The sequence below is a fragment of the Oncorhynchus keta genome, chromosome 8, assembly GCF_023373465.1.
Source record: "Oncorhynchus keta strain PuntledgeMale-10-30-2019 chromosome 8, Oket_V2, whole genome shotgun sequence".
NCBI classification, from domain to species: Eukaryota; Metazoa; Chordata; class Actinopteri; order Salmoniformes; family Salmonidae; genus Oncorhynchus; species Oncorhynchus keta.
Genome location: NC_068428.1, coordinates 48,423,541 through 48,444,849, shown reverse-complemented (window position 1 = coordinate 48,444,849; position 21,309 = coordinate 48,423,541). Strand labels below are relative to the sequence as shown.

The window sequence follows — 21,309 nt, the reverse complement described above, 5'->3', positions numbered from 1 at the left end:
TGTTGTTGTCATGTTGTGTTGTTGCCATGCTGTGTTGTCATTGTTATTAGGTCTCTCTTGTCGTGATGTGTGTTTTATCCTATATTTATATAGTATTTATTTATTTATTTTAATCCCAGACCCCCGTCCCCACGGGAGGCCTTTTGGTAGGGCGTCATTGTAAATACGAATTTCTTCTTAAACTGACTTAAATAAAAGTTTAAATAAAATAAATGTAAAAAAAAAACATTTACACAACCATCCATTTCATTAATGTGAGACATAAGAGAAGTGAAAAAAACATGGTGGAGGTTTGTTGTACCTCGGGTAGTGGTATCTAAAAATGTGGAGGCCTTTGCCACTAGCCTACATATCTAGACTGGAAGAGGGTGGTCTGGAAACGACCTGCGCTATATCTTTATTTATTATGGATTCTTGAAATGATTGATAAGATAATAAAATTGTCTTTGAGAACAGCTTGATGCTGACGAGCATGTTTATTGTTGTTTACACTCATGAGCTTACATTTAATTTATTATGGAATAAACATAATAAACATATTTTATTTTCAGATAAATTGTAGAGTGGGCCAAGCCAACTGAAAATGTTTCACTCAGCAGGCCAAATGACAGTTTTATATTTTGTTCCTCGCTAAAGATTAAAGTTTGGGATTGTTTTGCAGTGTGAACTGTGTGGCTCTGAACCGTTCAACTCTACTGAGTCTGCGCAGAAGTGTTTGTGTGTCGCTCGCTACGTAAACATGGCTGTCGGAAAGTGAGACGCAAATGACAATAAGCCCGACTGATCCGAAAACCACGTCTACAGGGGACCGAAAGGACACATAAGTTATAAACCAACATGTCTCGGCACAGAAATGTCCGAGGCTGCAACTACGATGAAGGTTAGATTCTGTGAATTTGCTACTGACAGTTTTGGACCCTTCGACGCAAGGCCTGAAGTTGTTAGCTATCAGTTAGCGGGAACTGCTAACAGTTATCTGGTTAGCCAATATAGCTAACAGGTAGTTGGTTAGCCAATATAGCTAACAGGTAGTTGGTTAGCCAATATAGCTGACAGTTATCTGGTTAACCAATATAGCTAACAGTTATCTGGTTAACCAATATAGCTAACAGGTAGTTGGTTAGCCAATATAGCTAACAGTTATCTGGTTAACCAATATAGCTAACAGTTATCTGGTTAGCCAATATAGCTAACAGGTAGTTGGTTAGCCAATATAGCTAACAGTTATCTGGTTAACCAATATAGCTAACAGTTATCTGGTTAGCCAATATACCTAACAGGTAGTTGGTTAGCCAATATAGCTAACAGTTATCTGGTTAGCCAATATAGCTAACAGTTATCTGGTTAACCAATATAGCTAACAGTTATCTGGTTAGCCAATATAGCTAACAGTTATCTGGTTAGCCAATATAGCTAACAGTTATCTGGTTAACCAATATAGCTAACAGGTAGTTGGTTAACCAATATAGCTAACAGTTATCTGGTTAGCCAATATAGCTAACAGTTATCTGGTTAGCCAATATAGCTAACAGTTAGCTGGTTAGCCAATATAGCTAACAGTTAGCTGGTTAACCAATATAGCTAACAGTTATCTGATTAACCAATATAGCTAACAGTTATCTGATTAACCAATATAGCTAACAGTTATCTGGTTAGCCAATATAGCTAACAGTTATCTGGTTAGCCAATATAGCTAACAGTTATCTGGTTAGCCAATATAGCTAACAGTTATCTGGTTAACCAATATAGCTAACAGTTATCTGGTTAGCCAATATAGCCAATATAGCTAACAGTTATCTGGTTAGCCAATATAGCTAACAGTTATCTGGTTAGCCAATATAGCTAACAGTTATCTGGTTAACCAATATAGCTAACAGTTATCTGGTTAACCAATATAGCTAACAGTTATCTGATTAACCAATATAGCTAACAGTTATCTGGTTAGCTAATATAGCTAACTGGTTAGGTAGTTGGTTACCAATATAGCTAACAGTTATCTGGTTAACCAATATAGCTAACAGTTATCTGATTAACCAATATAGCTAACAGTTATCTGGTTAACCAATATAGCTAACAGTTATCTGGTTAACCAATATAGCTAACAGTTATCTGGTTAACCAATATAGCTAACAGTTATCTGGTTAACCAATATAGCTAACAGTTATCTGGTTAGCCAATATAGCTAACAGTTATCTGGTTAGCCAATATAGCTAACAGGTAGTTGGTTAACCAATATAGCTAACAGTTATCTGGTTAGCCAATATAGCTAACAGGTAGTTGGTTAACCAATATAGCTAACAGTTATCTGGTTAGCCAATATAGCTAACAGTTATCTGGTTAACCAATATAGCTAACAGTTATCTGGTTAACCAATATAGCTAACAGTTATCTGGTTAACCAATATAGCTAACAGTTATCTGGTTAACCAATATAGCTAACAGTTATCTGGTTAGCCAATATAGCTAACAGGTAGTTGGTTAACCAATATAGCTAACAGTTATCTGGTTAGCCAATATAGGTAACAGGTAGTTGGTTAACCAATACAGCAATCAGTTATCTGGTTAGCCAATATAGCTAACAGTTATCTGGTTAGCCAATATAGCTAACAGTTATCTGGTTAACCAATATAGCTAACAGTTATCTGGTTAGCCAATATAGCTAACAGTTATCTGATTAACCAATATAGCTAACAGTTATCTGATTAACCAATATAGCTAACAGTTATCTGGTTAGCCAATATAGCTAACAGTTATCTGGTTAGCCAATATAGCTAACAGTTATCTGGTTAGCCAATATAGCTAACAGTTATCTGGTTAGCCAATATAGCTAACAGTTATCTGGTTAACCAATATAGCTAACAGTTATCTGGTTAACCAATATAGCTAACAGTTATCTGGTTAGCCAATATAGCTAACAGTTATCTGGTTAGCCAATATAGCTAACAGTTATCTGGTTAACCAATATAGCTAACAGTTATCTGGTTAACCAATATAGCTAACAGTTATCTGGTTAACCAATATAGCTAACAGTTATCTGGTTAACCAATATAGCTAACAGTTATCTGGTTAACCAATATAGCTAACAGTTATCTGGTTAGCCAATATAGCTAACAGTTATCTGGTTAACCAATATAGCTAACAGTTATCTGATTAACCAATATAGCTAACAGTTATCTGGTTAACCAATATAGCTAACAGTTATCTGATTAACCAATATAGCTAACAGTTATCTGGTTAACCAATATAGCTAACAGTTATCTGGTTAGCCAATATAGCTAACAGTTATCTGGTTAGCCAATATAGCTAACAGTTATCTGGTTAGCCAATATAGCTAACAGGTAGTTGGTTAGCCAATATAGCTAACAGTTATCTGGTTAGCCAATATAGCTAACAGGTAGTTGGTTAACCAATATAGCTAACAGTTATCTGGTTAGCCAATATAGCTAACAGGTAGTTGGTTAGCCAATATAGCTAACAGGTATCTGGTTAGCCAATATAGCTAACAGTTATCTGGTTAGCCAATATAGCTAACAGTTATCTGGTTAGCCAATATAGCTAACAGTTATCTGGTTAACCAATATAGCTAACAGTTATCTGATTAACCAATATAGCTAACAGTTATCTGATTAACCAATATAGCTAACAGTTATCTGGTTAGCCAATATAGCTAACAGTTATCTGGTTAGCCAATATAGCTAACAGTTATCTGGTTAGCCAATATAGCTAACAGTTATCTGGTTAACCAATATAGCTAACAGTTAGCTGGTTAACCAATATAGCTAACAGTTATCTGGTTAGCCAATATAGCTAACAGTTAGCTGGTTAACCAATATAGCTAACAGTTATCTGGTTAGCCAATATAGCTAACAGTTATCTGGTTAGCCAATATAGCTAACAGTTATCTGGTTAACCAATATAGCTAACAGTTATCTGGTTAGCCAATATAGCTAACAGTTATCTGGTTAGCCAATATAGCTAACAGTTAGCTGGTTAGCCAATATAGCTAACAGTTAGCTGGTTAACCAATATAGCTAATAGTTAGCTGGTTAACCAATATAGCTAATAGTTAGCTGGTTAGCCAATATAGCTAATAGTTAGCTGGTTAGCCAATATAGCTAACAGGTAGTTAGCTACCTAGCTAACATGAACGGGCTGTCACAACCCGACTAAACGCAACGATTTAAGCAACAACTAGTTTGGGCGGACTGGAACTTTTATTTTATATTTATAAACAAATAAATAAATACTGCTTTCAAATACAAAAAAAATAATATCCCGCAATTTACAAAGAACAATTGTGGTGTCTAACTCGCAGACTATTCTCAAATTAATGTTATTGGTTACATAACGTGTCTAGCAGACGTTATTGTTGGTGTAGCAAAAATGCTTATAACGGTAAAATGCTTATGGGTGGCATCTAGTTAATTGGCATAGTTGGCAAGCTAGGACAACTATCTTAAGCATATGTCAATGGTATTGTTTAATTAGCTAATGTTTCTTTCTAACGTTCAATGTATTTAACCCTCATGCTGGTTAGCTAGGTAACTCTACAGCTGTAGCTATCAAGCTGCCAAAGTTCCAACAACTGAAGCTGGTTGGTGTTGTTAACTAGCCAGTGATCTAACTAACAAAGTTTACAGTTTAGCCAGACAGATATACCCATCATTGATTGTAAGAAAATGGTTCTGTCCCAGAAAAGGCCAAAGCTCACACCCAGGCAGAGTTGCTGAGGAGGCAAAGTGAAAGCCATCAGCTGTGTCAAAAGTACTAAAAATGTATCATGCACTCACTACTGTAAGTCAGTCTGGATAAGAGTATCTGCAAAATGACTAAAATGTCAAACCTAGCTAATGTGTGTTTGTGGGACCTAGCTAGTGTGTGTGTGTGTGGGGGGACCTAGCTAGTGTGTGTTTTTGGGACCTAGCTAGTGTGTGTTTTGGGACCTAGCTAGTGTGTGTTTGTGGGACCTAGCTAGTGTGTGTGTGTTTGTGGGACCTAGCTAGTGTGTGTGTGTTTGTGGGACCTAGCTAGTGTGTGTGTGGGACCTAGCTAGTGTGTGTGTGTGTGTGGGACCTAGCTAGTGTGTGTGTGTGTGTGGGACCTAGCTAGTGTGTGTGGGACCTAGCTAGTGTGTGTGTGTGTGTGTGTGTGTGTGTGTGGACCTAGCTAGTGTGTGTGTGTGTGTGTGGGACCTAGCTAGTGTGTGTGTGTGTGTGTGGGACCTAGCTAGTGTGTGTGTGTGTGTGTGTGTGGGACCTAGCTAGTGTGTGTGTGTGTGTGTGTGTGTGTGGGACCTAGCTAGTGTGTGTGTGTGTGTGTGTGTGGGACCTAGCTAGTGTGTGTGTGTGTGTGTGTGTGTGTGGGACCTAGCTAGTGTGTGTGTGTGTGTGTGTGTGGGACCTAGCTAGTGTGTGTGTGTGTGTGTGTGGGACCTAGCTAGTGTGTGTGTGTGTGGGACCTAGCTAGTGTGTGTGTGTGTGTGTGTGTGTGTGTGTGTGTGTGTGTGTGTGTGTGTGTGTGTGTGTGTGTGTGGGACCTAGCTAGTGTGTGTGTGTGTGTGGGACCTAGCTAGTGTGTGTGGGACCTAGCTAGTGTGTGTGTGTGTGTGTGTGTGTGGGACCTGTGCTAGTGTGTGTGTGTGTGTGTGTGTGGGACCTAGCTAGTGTGTGTGTGTGTGTGTGTGGGACCTAGCTAGTGTGTGTGTGTGTGTGTGGGACCTAGCTAGTGTGTGTGTGTGTGGGACCTAGCTAGTGTGTGTGTGTGTGTGTGTGTGTGTGGGACCTAGCTAGTGTGTGTTTGTATGCTAGTGTCATTAACTGAATTGCACCCCTTGTATACTTTGACATGAGGAAGTATATGGACAGTCTGTTGATGATGGCTACTGCATCTCCCCTGCTACAGGTCTGTCTGTCTCACTACCCTGGTACACGGTACACGGTACACACTACACACTACCCAAGTACTTTATAACTGTAAGGCCAAGGTGTGAAGTGGAATACTATTCCCTATATAGTTCACTACTGTGCTTCTTTCTACACCTGCATTGCTTGCTGTTTGCGGTTTTAGGCTGGGTTTCTGTACAGCACTTTGAGATATCAGCTGATGTACGAAGGGCTATATAAATACATTTGATTTGATTTGACTACCTTTGACCAGGCCGCTGATCCAACTTAGGGCACAATAAAAGTAAAGCACTATATAGGGATTAGTATTCACACGGCCTTTTTACACATGTTGCTACAGCCTGATTTAAAATGGATTACATTGATTTAAAATGGATTACATTGATTTAAAATGGATTCCATTGATTTTAAAATGGATTCCATTTGATTTTAAAATGGATTACATTGATTTAAAATGGATTACATTGATTTAAAATGGATTAATGGATTCCATTGATTTAAAATGGATTAAGATTTAAAATGGATTCCATTGATTTAAAATGGATTAATGGATTCCATTGATTTAAAATGGATTAAGATTTAAAATGGATTCCATTGATTTAAAATGGATTAATGGATTCCATTGATTTAAAATGGATTAATGGATTCCATTGATTTAAAATAGATTACATTGATTTAAAATGGATTAATGGATTCCATTGATTTAAAATGGATTAATGGATTACATTGATTAAAAAGGGATTTCAATATCAAATGAGAATTATGTTTTTAGATATTACATTTTTTTGTATTTAAAAAAAAACAAACTGAAATGTCTTGAGTCTAAGTATTCAACCCCTTTGTTATTAGAAGCCTAAATGAGTTAAATATTTCCTTAAAAAGTCACACAAATTACATGACTAGTAGTGATGCATCGATATTACATTTTTGGCCGATTTCTGATTATTTTCCTTGCCCAAAAAACCGATATCGATATTTAAAGTTTTAGCGGCCTTTTAAGTATTTTAGTAAAATAGTTAACACACAATAACACACACAGACGCTGCGGTCTAAGGCGTTGCATCTCAGTGCAAGAGGCGTCACTACAGTCCCTGGCTCGAATCCAGGCTGTATCACATCCGGATGTAATTGGGAGTCCCATTGGGCGGAGCATAATTAGCCCAGAGTCGTCTGGGTTGGGGTTAAGCCGTCATTTTAAATATGAGTTTGTTCTTAACTGACTTGCCTAGTTAAATAAAGGTTAGATAAAATAAAAAACACAGCCAAAACAACACATGAGAGGCTTCGGGACAAGTCTCTGAATGTCCTTGTGAGTGGCCCAGCCAGAGCCCAGACTTGATCCCGATTGAACATCTCTGGAGAGACCTGAAAATAGCTGTGCAGCGACGCTTCCCATCCAACCTGACAGAGCTTGAGAGGATCTGCAGAGAAGAATGGGAGAAACTCCCCAAATACAGGTGTGCCAAGCTTGTAGCGTCAAACCCAAGAAGACACGAGGCTGGAATATACTAAATGTGTGAAATTGGTTTTGATTTAGACCATCATGCACCTGTCTCAGAACAGGGTCAGCGTGAAAAAAATACATGTCATCAGTTAAATAGAGACTGGGGATACTTTTCCCGTGTTTCATTTGAATGCCTGCCAGGAAAGTGGAGAAATAAATATAGTATGCCTGGCCTATAGAAAGCTGATGGGATCCTCCTCTTTTTATTAGAGGCCATCACTCTTATTTTCCCACACAAATGCATAGCCTATGGAAATGTTGAGCAACATGAGTTCATGGGCTCACGTGAAGTGTTTTTAATTAGATTTTGTAATACATTTACATTGTTGTCAGAGTGATTCGAGGGACAATTAGAGTGCTGAGTACCAGGCAGTTAGACAGTTTGGTAGGTTACTAATGACCGTCAGCAGCATCATGACTCGTGACCGCTGGTGTAGCGGCCAACTCTAAACCCTAAAACCCCATAGACCACGTGTGTTACTCAGTCCACGGAAGGTAGAGTTTCTGCTGGTTTGCTCTCCTCCCCGTTTTACTCGATTTGATGAATTAATTAATTCACTAATTAGTAAGGAACTCTCTCTCATTAGTTTAATTGAAAGGAAAAACTCAAACCATCAGACACACTAGGCCCTCCATGGAATGATCTAGACTAAATATTATATGTTATGTTGACAAGACAGCCGAGTGACCACTCTGACAATGGAAATGCATGTCCTCAATGATTGAAGTCAGGCGAGATCAGGTGGGACCATTCTAGCCAATGAGAGGGCAGATAACACGCGTGAAAAAAACAAAAACAGGCACAACCAAGTCATTTTCTTCTCTCAAGTGATGCCAGGTGCATCCACTTATATCAGTACGTTGGTCAAATATATATGACGCTTCTATTCCATCCAATAAGACTCACGTGGCCATTACACTCTTGTCATAGATCTCCATCTCTAAAAATATCTTATTTTGCACGGAGTAAATTCTCTTGCTTCGCCTCGTCCTCTCTTCCTAGACCAAGGTACACACACAGAGAGCCTGTGTGTCCATACGTGTCTTTGTGTGTGTGTTTTTCTTGTGAGGTGTTTGTTTTGAAGATGCTCTTTGTTGCTCCTGAGTGTCCCATGTGCCAATTTCTAATGTAATGTTGCCTGTGTCTCCACAGGCAAGCTGTACTCATGTCTGGACCAGATGCGTGAGGTGCTGGGTGACACAGTGCCAGAGTCTGTCCTTACCCAGGTTGCCTTGCAGTGCGCCTTCGACCCCGAGAGAGCCCTGGACACCATCCTATCAGGCGAGAGCACCGGTGCTCCGCCCCGGTCCGCTAAGACGCATCAGGACGCACCACTGCCCCAGGGAGCCAATAAGGACATGGCAGCTGCGCCAAGATCCAATCAGGAGGCATCAGCCACCCCACAACCAAAGAAAGGTGACCACAGAGCAGGGGAGAATGATGATCACCTTACTTACTGTGTTTGGATGGTTACTCTCAGCATAAGTTACACAGGGATGTAGTTGTCGAAGACTGTTAGCGAAATGAACCAAGGGTTCTTCACTTTGAACACATTGTAACGAAATTCTCTCTCTGTCTCTCTCATTCTCTCTGTCTCTCATTCTCTCTCTCTCTCTGTCTCTCTCTCTCTCTCCTTTCTCCTTTCTCTCTCTCTCTCCTTTCTCTCTCTGTCTCTCTGTCTCTGTCTCTCTCATTCTCTCTCTCTCTGTCTCTGTCTCTGTTTCTCTCTCTCTCTCTGTTTCTCTCTCTCTCTCTCTCTCTCTCTCTCTCTGTTTCTCTCTCTCTCCTCTGATGTCCTGACCCATCCTCCTCTCTCAACTCTTGGTAAGGTAAGGAGCCTGCCTATTCAACTCTGACACTGTACTCACACCAACACACACACCAGCTCTATGTCCACCTACCGATCCTCTGAACCTTAGTGACTTCCTAGCGCGGCCTGGGAAAGGTCATTGTCATGACACTCACAACCTCTCCACTTCGACTCTGAATTTCGCGGCGGGTTCCGCAAGGCCCTTGGCGACGGTTGCCGAGGCGGGGAGCAGCAGCAGCCTGGCCCAGTTGATGTCTGAGCATGTTCAGAAGAGTCAGAGGGCGGGACTCCCCTCACTGTCCTCATCTACTCTGGCTGTTCTTTCTGGCCTCTCATTGGGCACTCTAGCGTTGTTAAACTCCAACTCCGCCCCCATTGCTACAAGTCCCCCCAACCACCTTGCCTCCTCTTTGGGTAGCTTGTCCTTAGGCAACCCCAAACTGACAGCTCCGAGCGCCAATATGGCCCCTCCCTCCTTCGGCAGCCTGAGCTCCGTCCTCCAGAGCAGCCGACCAATGGAGATAGCGACTGGGGGAGGGGCTAAGGGGGCGGATCCCAAAGGAAGCCCGTCATTGGCTGAGCTGATCCAGGAACATTCCAACAGCAGCCCCACCCTCTACAGAACACTCCCCGGTCTCCACGGGAACAGCTCAATCCCCATTGCCCACGGCAACACAGCTCAGACTGCCGTCGGACCAGCGCCAGCTCTCACACGCTCCCTGTCCCAGCTCCCACAACCCCAAGGACCTCTGAACACACACTGTTCCCCCCAGACCCAGATCACAACACCACCAGAACCCCACGTCTTCCCTCTGTCTGTGTTGGCCTCTCACCGTCAGCCAGTAAGCACGGTGCCAGCAGCAGACCCAGACGGACAGGTAGTACCACCTCCTGGCCTACTGGGGGAGCTCTCTCCACTAGCCTCTCAGCAACACAACAGAACTTCCTCCGACACCCCACCATCACTCTCCCTCGCCGCGCTCCTGTCACCAGGGAAACCACAGCCAAGAAGTATCCAAGAGGGTGGAGACAGAGACAAACCCCGCCCCCGTTTGTCACCCACTCCCCTGAGTCTCCGCCCACCATGGGGTGATCAGAGTGTTGATCTAAGCGCGCTCATGGCCCAGTCGTCCCACGGTGGAGTGTTGTTCGCACGTCGCCATGACAGAGGCCTCTCCTCGCCGTCCGCCGTCGACTTGAGGTCAGACCACCACCGCCACGGTTCCTCTGTGTTCGCTCGACCGTCCGTCTTCGCCCTGACCCTGTCGGTGCGTGCGCCCAGCCGGGGGAAGAGGAGGAGGAGGATGATGATGGAGGCTGTAGGAGATCTGAGGTTAGAGGTCGGAGGAGGGGGTCACCCGGCGTTTCTGTACGGAACACAGACCCAGCTGGTCAAAGCTAAAGAACAGATGCCCCTCTTACCCATAACCCCTTTCACCTTCGACACGCCCTCCCCCGACGACGTCGTACGAGCCAATCAGAAGAAGGCCTTCACCCGCGAGTAAAGGTCACTAAGGAAGTGGACTGTCTGTTGCTAGGCTACGCCCCAAATGGTACCCTACATTACTTTGGTCTCTGTTTTAAAAGTAGTGCACTGTTCAGGGAATAGGGTGCCATTTGAGACGTAACCAAGGTGATTAAAGAACAACAACAGAGCTGCCGGAGGTTTTATAAAAGAAAGGGATTTTTAATTATTATTATTTTTTAAACGGCTGTTTTTAAAGTTATCTGAGAGTTGTATTAAGAAATGTGAAAGTGTGTTTTTTCTTTTTCTACTGTAAGCGAGGTAGGATTTTGCTCCCATTTTTATTTGGATAGTCCAGACAGCCTATCCTATCTATAGCATGAGGGTTAGGTCAGAGGTTAGAGGTTAGAGGTTAGGGATAGTCCAGACAGCCTATCCTATCTATAGCATGACCGTCTATAGATGGACTATCAACAAAACTCTTTGTTGATAAACAACTGCTTGCTAAGGTTACGGTTAGGGTTAGAATAAGGATTAGGGTGAGGGTTAGGATTAGGGTGAGGGTTAGGGTTAGAGGTGAGGGTTAGGTTAGGTTAGGGGTAAGGGTTAGTAGATAGTTGCCATGTTACTATCCTAATGAAGTGTTACCAGGGTTAGGGGCGAGGGTTAGGTTAGAGGTGAGGGTTAGGGTTAGGTGTGAGGGTTAGGGTTAGGTGTGAGGGTTAGGCTAGGGGTGAGGGTTAGGCTAGGGGTGAGGGTTAGGCTCGGGGTGAGGGTTAGGCTAGGGGTTAGAGGTGAGGGTTAGAGGTGAGGGTTAGAGGTGAGGGTTAGGGTTAGAGGTGAGGGTTAGGGTTAGAGGTGAGGGTTAGGGTTAGAGGTGAGGGTTGGTAGATAGTTGCCATGTTACTATCCAAAGGAAATTTTAGAGGTTTTGTACATATTCTACTTTTGATTGGTCTGTTTTTTTGGCTGATAACATTGTATTCTGTATGATTCTGAAATCTTTTTTTAAGGTGAATCTCCTTTTTTTGTTGCAGTGTCTCTTTTCTAGAAAGATTAGAAGTCCCTTCATTTTTAGAAAGAAAGAAAGGGGTTAGTGTGTCTGCAGGTGTGCAGCTGCTATTGGAAATATGGATCAGTAAACCATTGTTCTGGTTCACCACTGTGTGTGTGTGTGTGTGTGTGTGTGTGTGTGTGTGTGTGTGTGTGTGTGTGTGTGTGTGTGTGTGTGTGTGCAGGGGGATATATTTGAGTTTTAGAGGACACCTGGAGTTTTTCCCACGTATGAACACACACACACACACACACACAAAATAGCTTTAATGGTTTGCTAAATACAAGGTATTTTAAGTTAAGAGAATGGTCTTAAGTATGACGTGACAGCACTAATGAAATAAAAACGAACATCTGAAAGTGTTAAGCTTTTTAAAAATGTTTTATCCATCAGAACTATTGACTGGTTGAAGCACACACTGAAAACACACTGTTACCACCATGTACACCCTTTAAAGAAAGAACTCACACTGAAAACACACTGTTACCATCATGTACACCCTTTAAAGAAAGAATTCACACTCAAAACACACTGTTACCATCATGTACACCCTTTAAAGAAAGAACTCACACTGAAAACACACTGTTACCATCATGTACACCCTTTAAAGAAAGAATTCACACTGAAAACACACTGTTACCATCATGTACACCCTTTAAAGAAAGAATTCACACTGAAAACACACTGTTACCATCATGTACACCCTTTAAAGAAAGAATTCACACTGAAAACACACTGTTACCATCATGTACACCCTTTAAAGAAAGAACTCACACTGAAAACACACTGTTACCACCATGTACACCCTTTAAAGAAAGAACTCACACTGAAAACACACTGTTACCATCATGTACACCCTTTAAAGAAAGAATTCACACTGAAAACACACTGTTACCATCATGTACACCCTTTAAAGAAAGAACTCACACTGAAAACACACTGTTACCATCATGTACACCCTTTAAAGAAAGAATTCACACTCAAAACACACTGTTACCATCATGTACACCCTTTAAAGAAAGAACTCACACTGAAAACACACTGTTACCATCATGTACACCCTTTAAAGAAAGAATTCACACTGAAAACACACTGTTACCATCATGTACACCCTTTAAAGAAAGAAAATAAAGAAAGAATTCACACTTCACCACTATTTATTTAAAAACAAACACCTTAAACTACCTTCTGAAGTCTTGGGAAGTAAACTGTCACACCGGACGTGTTCCCAGGTGCAAAATCACGACTCCATCACATCCATCCATCTCCATCACATCCATCCATCTCCATCACATCCATCCATCTCCATCACATCCATCCATCTCCATCACATCCATCCATCTCCATCACATCCATCCATCTCCATCACATCCATCTCCATCACATCCATCTCCATCACATCCATCCATCTCCATCACATCCATCTCCATCACATCCATCTCCATCACATCCATCTCCATCACATCCATCTCCATCACATCCATCTCCATCACATCCATCCATCTCCATCACATCCATCTCCATCACATCCATCTCCATCACATCCATCCATCCATCTCCATCACATCCATCCATCTCCATCACATCCATCTCCATCACATCCATCTCCATCACATCCATCCATCCATCTCCATCACATCCATCCATCTCCATCACATCCATCTCCATCACATCCATCCATCTCCATCACATCCATCCATCACATCCATCTCCATCACATCCATCCATCTCCATCACATCCATCCATCACATCCATCTCCATCACATCCATCACATCCATCCATCTCCATCACATCCATCCATCTCCATCACATCCATCCATCACATCCATCCATCTCCATCACATCCATCACATCCATCCATCTCCATCACATCCATCCATCTCCATCACATCCATCCATCTCCATCACATCCATCCATCTCCATCACATCCATCCATCTCCATCACATCCATCCATCTCCATCACATCCATCCATCTCCATCACATCCATCCATCTCCATCACATCCATCCATCTCCATCACATCCATCCATCTCCATCACATCCATCCATCTCCATCACATCCATCCATCTCCATCACATCCATCCATCTCCATCACATCCATCCATCTCCATCACATCCATCCATCTCCATCACATCCATCCATCTCCATCACATCCATCCATCTCCATCACATCCATCCATCTCCATCACATCCATCCATCTCCATCACATCCATCCATCTCCATCACATCCATCCATCTCCATCACATCCATCCATCTCCATCACATCCATCCATCTCCATCACATCCATCCATCTCCATCACATCCATCCATCTCCATCACATCCATCCATCTCCATCACATCTGGGTGCTTTCAACAATAGAATGGATCTATTTACCAACATCTGACAGTCTGTACTGTTCCTTGTCTTCCATGTAATGTCTGTTGTCCCTGTTTCCTGATTTCTATCAGGTTTAGGTAAAGATGAGACAGTTAGCTGGGGTAGTTGGCTGAGTGATGGTCCTTCAGGGGGTAGTTGGCTGAGTGATGGTCCTTCAGGGGGTAGTTGGCTGAGTGATGGTCCTTCGGGGGTAGTTAGCTGAGTGATGGTTCTTCGGGGGTAGTTGGCTGAGTGATGGTCCTTCAGGGGTAGTTGGCTGAGTGATGGTCCTTCAGGGGGTAGTTGGCTGAGTGATGGTCCTTCAGGGGTAGTTAGCTGAGTGATGGTCCTTCGGGGGTAGTTGGCTGAGTGATGGTCCTTCAGGGGTAGTTGGCTGAGTGATGGTCCTTCAGGGGTAGTTGGCTGAGTGATGGTCCTTCAGGGGGTAGTTGGCTGAGTGATGGTCCTTCAGGGGTAGTTGGCTGAGTGATGGTCCTTCGGGGGTAGTTGGCTGAGTGATGGTCCTTCGGGGGTAGTTAGCTGAGTGATGGTCCTTCGGGGTAGTTAGCTGAGTGATGGTCCTTCGGGGGTAGTTAGCTGAGTGATGGTCCTTCGGGGGTAGTTAGCTGAGTGATGGTCCTTCGGGGTAGTTAGCTGAGTGATGGTCCTTCGGGGGTAGTTAGCTGAGTGATGGTCCTTCGGGGGTAGTTAGCTGAGTGATGGTCCTTCGGGGGTAGTTAGCTGAGTGATGGTCCTTCGGGGTAGTTAGCTGAGTGATGGTCCTTCAGGGGTAGTTAGCTGAGTGATGGTCCTTCAGGGGTAGTTAGCTGAGTGATGGTCCTTCAGGGGTAGTTAGCTGAGTGATGGTCCTTCGGGGGTAGTTAGCTGAGTGATGGTCCTTCGGGGGTAGTTAGCTGAGTGATGGTCCTTCGGGGGTAGTTAGCTGAGTGATGGTCCTTCGGGGGTAGTTAGCTGAGTGATGGTCCTTCGGGGGTAGTTAGCTGAGTGATGGGATTTTGTGGAAATGATATATGTCGTCCAAGTGGACTCTGTGTAAGTTTTGTCTGTGTGTGATATCTGAATGCAGATATGTGTGTTATGAGACGGTGTGTGTAGTCTATGTCCAGCTGTCTATCTGTGCTCTTCAGACAGCGCTAACAGACGAGGGCTGTGACATTTGTGTTCCTGCAGCAACCCACATCTGCACACACACCACACCCCACCCGATCACTTTGCTCTTCTGTCTCTCGCCCGCTCTCTCTCTCTCTCTCCTCTCTCTCTCTCTCTCTCTCTCTCTCTCTCTCTCTCTCTCTCTCTCTCTCTCTCTCTCTCTCTCTCTCTGTCTCTCTGTCTCTCTGTCTCTCTGTCTCTCTGTCTCTCTGTCTCTGTCTCTGTCTCTGTCTCTCTCTCTCTGTCTCTCTCTCTCTCTCTCTCTCACACCACCACCTACGTTGGAAAAAGTGATTGTGTGTCGATGAGTTTTGTAAGATCAAGCCATCTTGCGATCTTTGGTTTTGCAGAGTGATGTTCTTGTTGTCTCACCTCTTACCAAATCCGTAGGAAACAGTAGCATCACTCCTGCCTCCTAGTGGTATGAAGGGGGTGGAGACCATGGGACTAGGTCTGCGTTTCAGAGGGTATTCCTCCTAGGGTTCTGGTCAAATGCCGTTTGGTACCAAGACGACATGTCTGTCGATTCAAAGACGTCTATTCCCTCTTGTGGTAGCCTCCCGATCGTTCCAAACCTCTCCTGGATACCCTGCATTCAACACATGTAATACATGTTTTATTCAAATAACATAGAAGGTCCAAAATGTACTAAGACGGGTGTTGTTGATGGCATGATGGGTTTATTACTATGCCTTACTCTGCCATAGCCTTTACTGCACCCTGGTGGCAGGGAGGGAGATTACAGTTAGGATTATCTTAGATCTTCATGGACTCTCTCTGTCTCTCTGTCTCTCTCTCTGTCTCTCCAGGATTGCCTGGGTGGACAGAGAGGCCCACACCCACTGGGTGGACAGAGAGGCCCGCCCCCACTGGGTGGACAGAGAGGCCCGCCCCCACTGGGTGGACAGAGAGGCCCGCCCCCACTGGGTGGACAGAGAGGCCCGCCCCCACTGGGTGGACAGAGAGGCCCGCCCCCACTGGGTGGACAGAGAGGCCCGCCCCCACTGGGTGGACAGAGAGGCCCGCCCCCACTGGGTGGACAGAGAGGCCCGCCCCCACTGGGTGGACAGAGAGGCCCGCCCCCACTGGGTGGACAGAGAGGCCCGCCCCCACTGGGTGGACAGAGAGGCCCGCCCCACTGGGTGGACAGAGAGCCCGCCCCCACTGGGTGGACAGAGAGGCCCGCCCCCACTGGGTGGACAGAGGCCCGCCCCCACTGGGTGGACAGAGAGGCCCGCCCCCACTGGGTGGACAGAGAGGCCCGCCCCCACTGGGTGGACAGAGAGGCCCGCCCCACTGGGTGGACAGAGAGGCCCGCCCACCTATCAGATTTATTTGGTTTACACATCAAATTTTTTTTAAATAAAAAAAGTTTTGTTTTTTAGAGTGAAAATCAAAATCTATTTGAAACTGAATAAAAATAAATGTAAAAAATTCACACAGGTTCCCTTTCCCTCGCCAGGGCCGCTTGGGAACGTTATTTTCGTCAAAATCCAGGCAGCACCTGCACAGTGCTGATGGAAAGACAGCGGTCACACACAGCAGTTAACAGTTAAAGGATAAGCAGTCCATCAACTCGGACGTACTAAACCAGTGGGTCCCAATCATGAGAATAAATAAAAACACCATTTAAACATTTCCCAGTCTAAATTAACATATATTACTTCCCATTGCAAAAAAAATAAACAAAAAATCATGTTTATTTTATTTTTTCTCTTCAGTGCTTTTCTTTCGAACAAAAAAACTGATGAGAACATCATTGAAATCATTGAAAATAATAATCATTATTGTATAAATCCTTAGCCCTTCTCCTCGTTGTTCCCCCACATTGTTTGGGTTAGTAATCATTTGTAGTGGCTCTTTTTGCCCTCAGCATGTATGTTTTCACTATCCTGAATGTCTAGAGAATTCATGTGTTGTTCTGAAATATGAACACAGAAATACTGGATGTTTTTGAACTTTTATTACTGTGGTGATTTGACAATTATAATCCTGGTCTTGAATCGGACTCGCATTTTTCTGGTCTCGACTGGATCTATAATAATAATAATAATATGCCATTTAGCTGACGCTTTTATCCAAAGCGACTTACAGTCAGTCATGTGTGCATACATTCTACATATGGGTGGTCCCGGGAATCGAACCCACTATCCTGGCGTTACAAGCGCCATGCTCTACCAACTGAGCTACAGAAGGATCTCTCTTTAGGTGGTCTTTACTCTGATCTTGGTCTTGACTGGGATCTCTCTTGGTGGTCTTTACTCTGATCTTGGTCTTGACTGGGATCTCTCTTTAGGTGGTCTTTACTCTGATCTTGGTCTTGACTGGGATCTCTCTTGGTGGTCTTTACTCTGATCTTGGTCTTGACTGGGATCTCTCTTTAGGTGGTCTTTACTCTGATCTTGGTCTTGACTGGGATCTCTCTTTAGGTGGTCTTTACTCTGATCTTGGTCTTGACTGGGATCTCTCTTTAGGTGGTCTTTACTCTGATCTCGGTCTTGACTGGGATCTCTCTTTAGGTGGTCTTTACTCTGATCTCGGTCTTGACTGTGATCTCTCTTAGGTGGTCTTTACTCTGATCTTGGTCTTGACTGGGATCTCTCTTTAGGTGGTCTTTACTCTGATCTTGGTCTTGACTGGGATCTCTCTTTAGGTGGTCTTTACTCTGATCTTGGTCTTGACTGGGATCTCTCTTTAGGTGGTCTTTACTCTGATCTCGGTCTTGACTGGGATCTCTTTAGGTGGTCTTTACTCTGATCTTGGTCTTGACTGGGATCTCTCTTTAGGTGGTCTTTACTCTGATCTTGGTCTTGACTGGGATCTCTCTTTAGGTGGTCTTTACTCTGATCTTGGTCTTGACTGGGATCTCTTTTAGGTGGTCTTTACTCTGATCTCGGTCTTGACTGGGAACTCTCTTTAGGTGGTCTTCAACACAACACTGGTAGATACCGTAGACCTCCAGTCATTGCCCTGGCGCTAGTTAGTGACTTCCTTCAAACTGCACGCATCGACATAAAAATGGTATCCACTATTTCATCTGATTCTGGGTCAGTAGATAAAGAGCTTCATCTGACTCTGGGTCAGTAGATAAAGGGCTTCATCTGACTCTGGGTCAGTAGATAAAGGGCTTCATCTGACTCTGTGTCAGTAGATAAAGGACCTCATCTGACTCTGGGTCAGTAGATAAAGGGCTTCATCTGACTCTGGGTCAGTAGATAAAGGGCTTCATCTGACTCTGTGTCAGTAGATAAAGGACCTCATCTGACTCTGGGTCAGTAGATAAAGGACCTCATCTGACTCTGGGTCAGTAGATAAAGGGCTTCATCTGACTCTGGGTCAGTATATAAAGGACCTCATCTGACTCTGTGTCAGTAGATAAAGGGCTTCATCTGACTCTGGCTCAGTAGATAAAGGACCTCATCTGACTCTGGGTCAGTAGATAAAGGGCCTCATCTGACTCTGGGTCAGTAGATAAAGGGCTTCATCTAACTCTGGGTCAGTAGATAAAGGGCTTCATCTGACTCTGGGTCAGTAGATAAAGGACCTCATCTGACTCTGGGTCAGTAGATAAAGGACCTCATCTGATTCTGGGTCAGTAGATAAAGGGCCTCATCTGACTCTGGGTCAGTAGATAAAGGGCCTCATCTGACTCTGGGTCAGTAGATTTAAAGGGCCTCATCTGACTCTGGGTCAGTAGATAAAGGACCTCATCTGACTCTGGGTCAGTAGATTAAAGGGCCTCATCTGACTCTGGGTCAGTAGATAAATGGCTTCATCTAACTCTGGGTCAGTAGATAAAGGGCTTCATCTGACTCTGGGTCAGTAGATTAAAGGGCCTCATCTGACTCTGGGTCAGTAGATAAAGGACCTCATCTGACTCTGGGTCAGTAGATAAAGGACCTCATCTGACTCTGGGTCAGTAGATAAAGGAGACCATCTGACTCTGGGTCAGTAGATAAAGGACCTCATCTGACTCTGGGTCAGTAGATAAAGGACCTCACCTGACTCTGGGTCAGTAGATTAAAGGGCCTCATCTGACTCTGGGTCAGTAGATAAAGGACCTCATCTGACTCTGGGTCAGTAGATAAAGGACCTCATCTGACTCTGGGTCAGTAGATAAAGGAGACCATCTGACTCTGGGTCAGTAGATAAAGGACCTCATCTGACTCTGGGTCAGTAGATAAAGGACCTCACCTGACTCTGTGTCAGTAGATAAAGGACCTCATCTGACTCTGGGTCAGTAGATAAAGGACCTCATCTGACTCTGGGTCAGTAGATAAAGGACCTCATCTGACTCTGGGTCAGTAGATAAAGGAGACCATCTGACTCTGGGTCAGTAGATAAAGGACCTCATCTGACTCTGGGTCAGTAGATAAAGGACCTCATCTGACTCTGGGTCAGTAGATAAAGGACCTCATCTGACTCTGGGTCAGTAGATAAAGGACCTCATCTGACTCTGTGTCAGTAGATAAAGGGCCTCATCTGACTCTGTGTCAGTAGATAAAGGACCTCATCTGACTCTGGGTCAGTAGATAAAGGACCTCATCTGACTCTGGGTCAGTAGATAAAGGACCTCATCTGACTCTGGGTCAGTAGATAAAGGGCCTCATCTGACTCTGTGTCAGTAGATAAAGGACCTCATCTGACTCTGGGTCAGTAGATAAAGGACCTCATCTGACTCTGGGTCAGTAGATAAAGGACCTCATCTGACTCTGTGTCAGTAGATAAAGGACCTCATCTGACTCTGGGTCAGTAGATAAAGGACCTCATCTGACTCTGGGTCAGTAGATAAAGGGCTTCATCTGACTCTGTGTCAGTAGATAAAGGGCTTCATCTGACTCTGGGTCAGTAGATAAAGGACCTCATCTGACTCTGGGTCAGTAGATAAAGGGCCTCATCTGACTCTGGGTCAGTAGATAAAGGACTTCATCTGACTCTGGGTCAGTAGATAAAGGGCTTCATCTGACTCTGTGTCAGTAGATAAAGAGCCTCATCTGACTCTGGGTCAGTAGATAAAGGGCTTCATCTGACTCTGGGTCAGTAGATAAAGGGCTTCATCTGACTCTGGGTCAGTAGATAAAGGGCTTCATCTGACTCTGTGTCAGTAGATAAAGGACCTCATCTGACTCTGGGTCAGTACATAAAGGACCTCATCTGACTCTGGGTCAGTAGATAAAGGGCCTCATCTGACTCTGGGTCAATAGATAAAGGGCTTCATCTGACTCTGGGTCAGTAGATAAAGGGCTTCATCTGACTCTGTGTCAGTAGATAAAGGGCCTCATCTGACTCTGGGTCAGTAGATAAAGGGCTTCATCTGACTCTGGGTCAGTAGATAAAGGGCTTCATCTGACTCTGTGTCAGTAGATAAAGGACCTCATCTGACTCTGGGTCAGTAGATAAAGGACCTCATCTGACTCTGGGTCAGTAGATAAAGGGCTTCATCTGACTCTGGGTCAGTAGATAAAGGGCTTCAGCTGACTCTGTGTCAGTAGATAAAGGGCCTCATCTGACTCTGGGTCAGTAGATAAAGGGCTTCATCTGACTCTGGGTCAGTAGATAAAGGGCCTCATCTGACTCTGGGTCAGTAGATAAAGGGCTTCATCTGACTCTGGGTCAGTAGATAAAGGGCTTCATCTGACTCTGGGTCAGTAGATAAAGGGCTTCAGCTGACTCTGTGTCAGTAGATAAAGGGCCTCATCTGACTCTGGGTCAGTAGATAAAGGGCTTCATCTGACTCTGGGTCAGTAGATAAAGGGCCTCATCTGACTCTGGGTCAGTAGATAAAGGGCTTCATCTGACTCTGGGTCAGTAGATAAAGGGCCTCATCTGACTCTGGGTCAGTAGATAAAGGGCTTCATCTGACTCTGGGTCAGTAGATAAATGGTTAGAGTGGAGGGGTGGCAGGGTAGCCTAGTGGTTAGAGTGGAGGGGCGGCAGGGTAACCTAGTGGTTAGAGTGGAGGGGCGGCAGGGTAGCCTAGTGGTTAGAGTGGAGGGGCGGCAGGGTAGCCTAGTGGTTAGAGTGGAGGGGCGGCAGG

General features: G+C 44.3%; 1 protein-coding gene and 1 long non-coding RNA gene across 12 annotated transcripts in view; one reads left to right on the top strand and one right to left on the bottom strand.

Moving 5' to 3' along the window:
* The first annotated feature begins 681 nt into the window (after positions 1-681).
* Positions 682-21,309, top strand: part of LOC127931535 (nascent polypeptide-associated complex subunit alpha, muscle-specific form-like) — a 208,498-nt gene continuing 187,870 nt past the window's right edge. For 3 of the 4 annotated variants that reach the window (XR_008141656.1, XR_008141657.1, XR_008141658.1), the window contains exons 1-3: positions 682-880; positions 8,560-8,823; positions 9,242-10,994. Coding sequence is in view for 1 of the 4 variants with exons in the window: in XM_052524600.1 (XP_052380560.1) it covers positions 838-880; positions 8,560-8,823; positions 9,242-10,722 (1,788 nt within the window). In the remaining 3 variants the exon portion in view is untranslated. Of the gene's footprint in view, positions 881-8,559; positions 8,824-9,241; positions 11,343-21,309 lie in introns of those variants that run through there. The other variant, XM_052524600.1, reaches the window with a different exon arrangement.
* On the bottom strand, positions 19,027-20,931 carry LOC127931538 (uncharacterized). Of its 8 annotated transcripts, XR_008141663.1 has the most exons (5): positions 20,422-20,931; positions 19,846-19,973; positions 19,494-19,717; positions 19,366-19,461; positions 19,027-19,268 (listed from the first exon to the last, which is right to left on the bottom strand). It is a non-coding gene; the product is annotated as an uncharacterized LOC127931538 (long non-coding RNA). The 8 variants fall into 8 exon arrangements; XR_008141666.1 differs by lacking the exons at positions 19,846-19,973; positions 20,422-20,931 and adding an exon at positions 20,134-20,223 and having other exon boundaries at positions 19,334-19,461; XR_008141664.1 differs by lacking the exons at positions 19,846-19,973; positions 20,422-20,931 and adding an exon at positions 20,134-20,223 and having other exon boundaries at positions 19,030-19,268; positions 19,366-19,429; positions 19,462-19,717.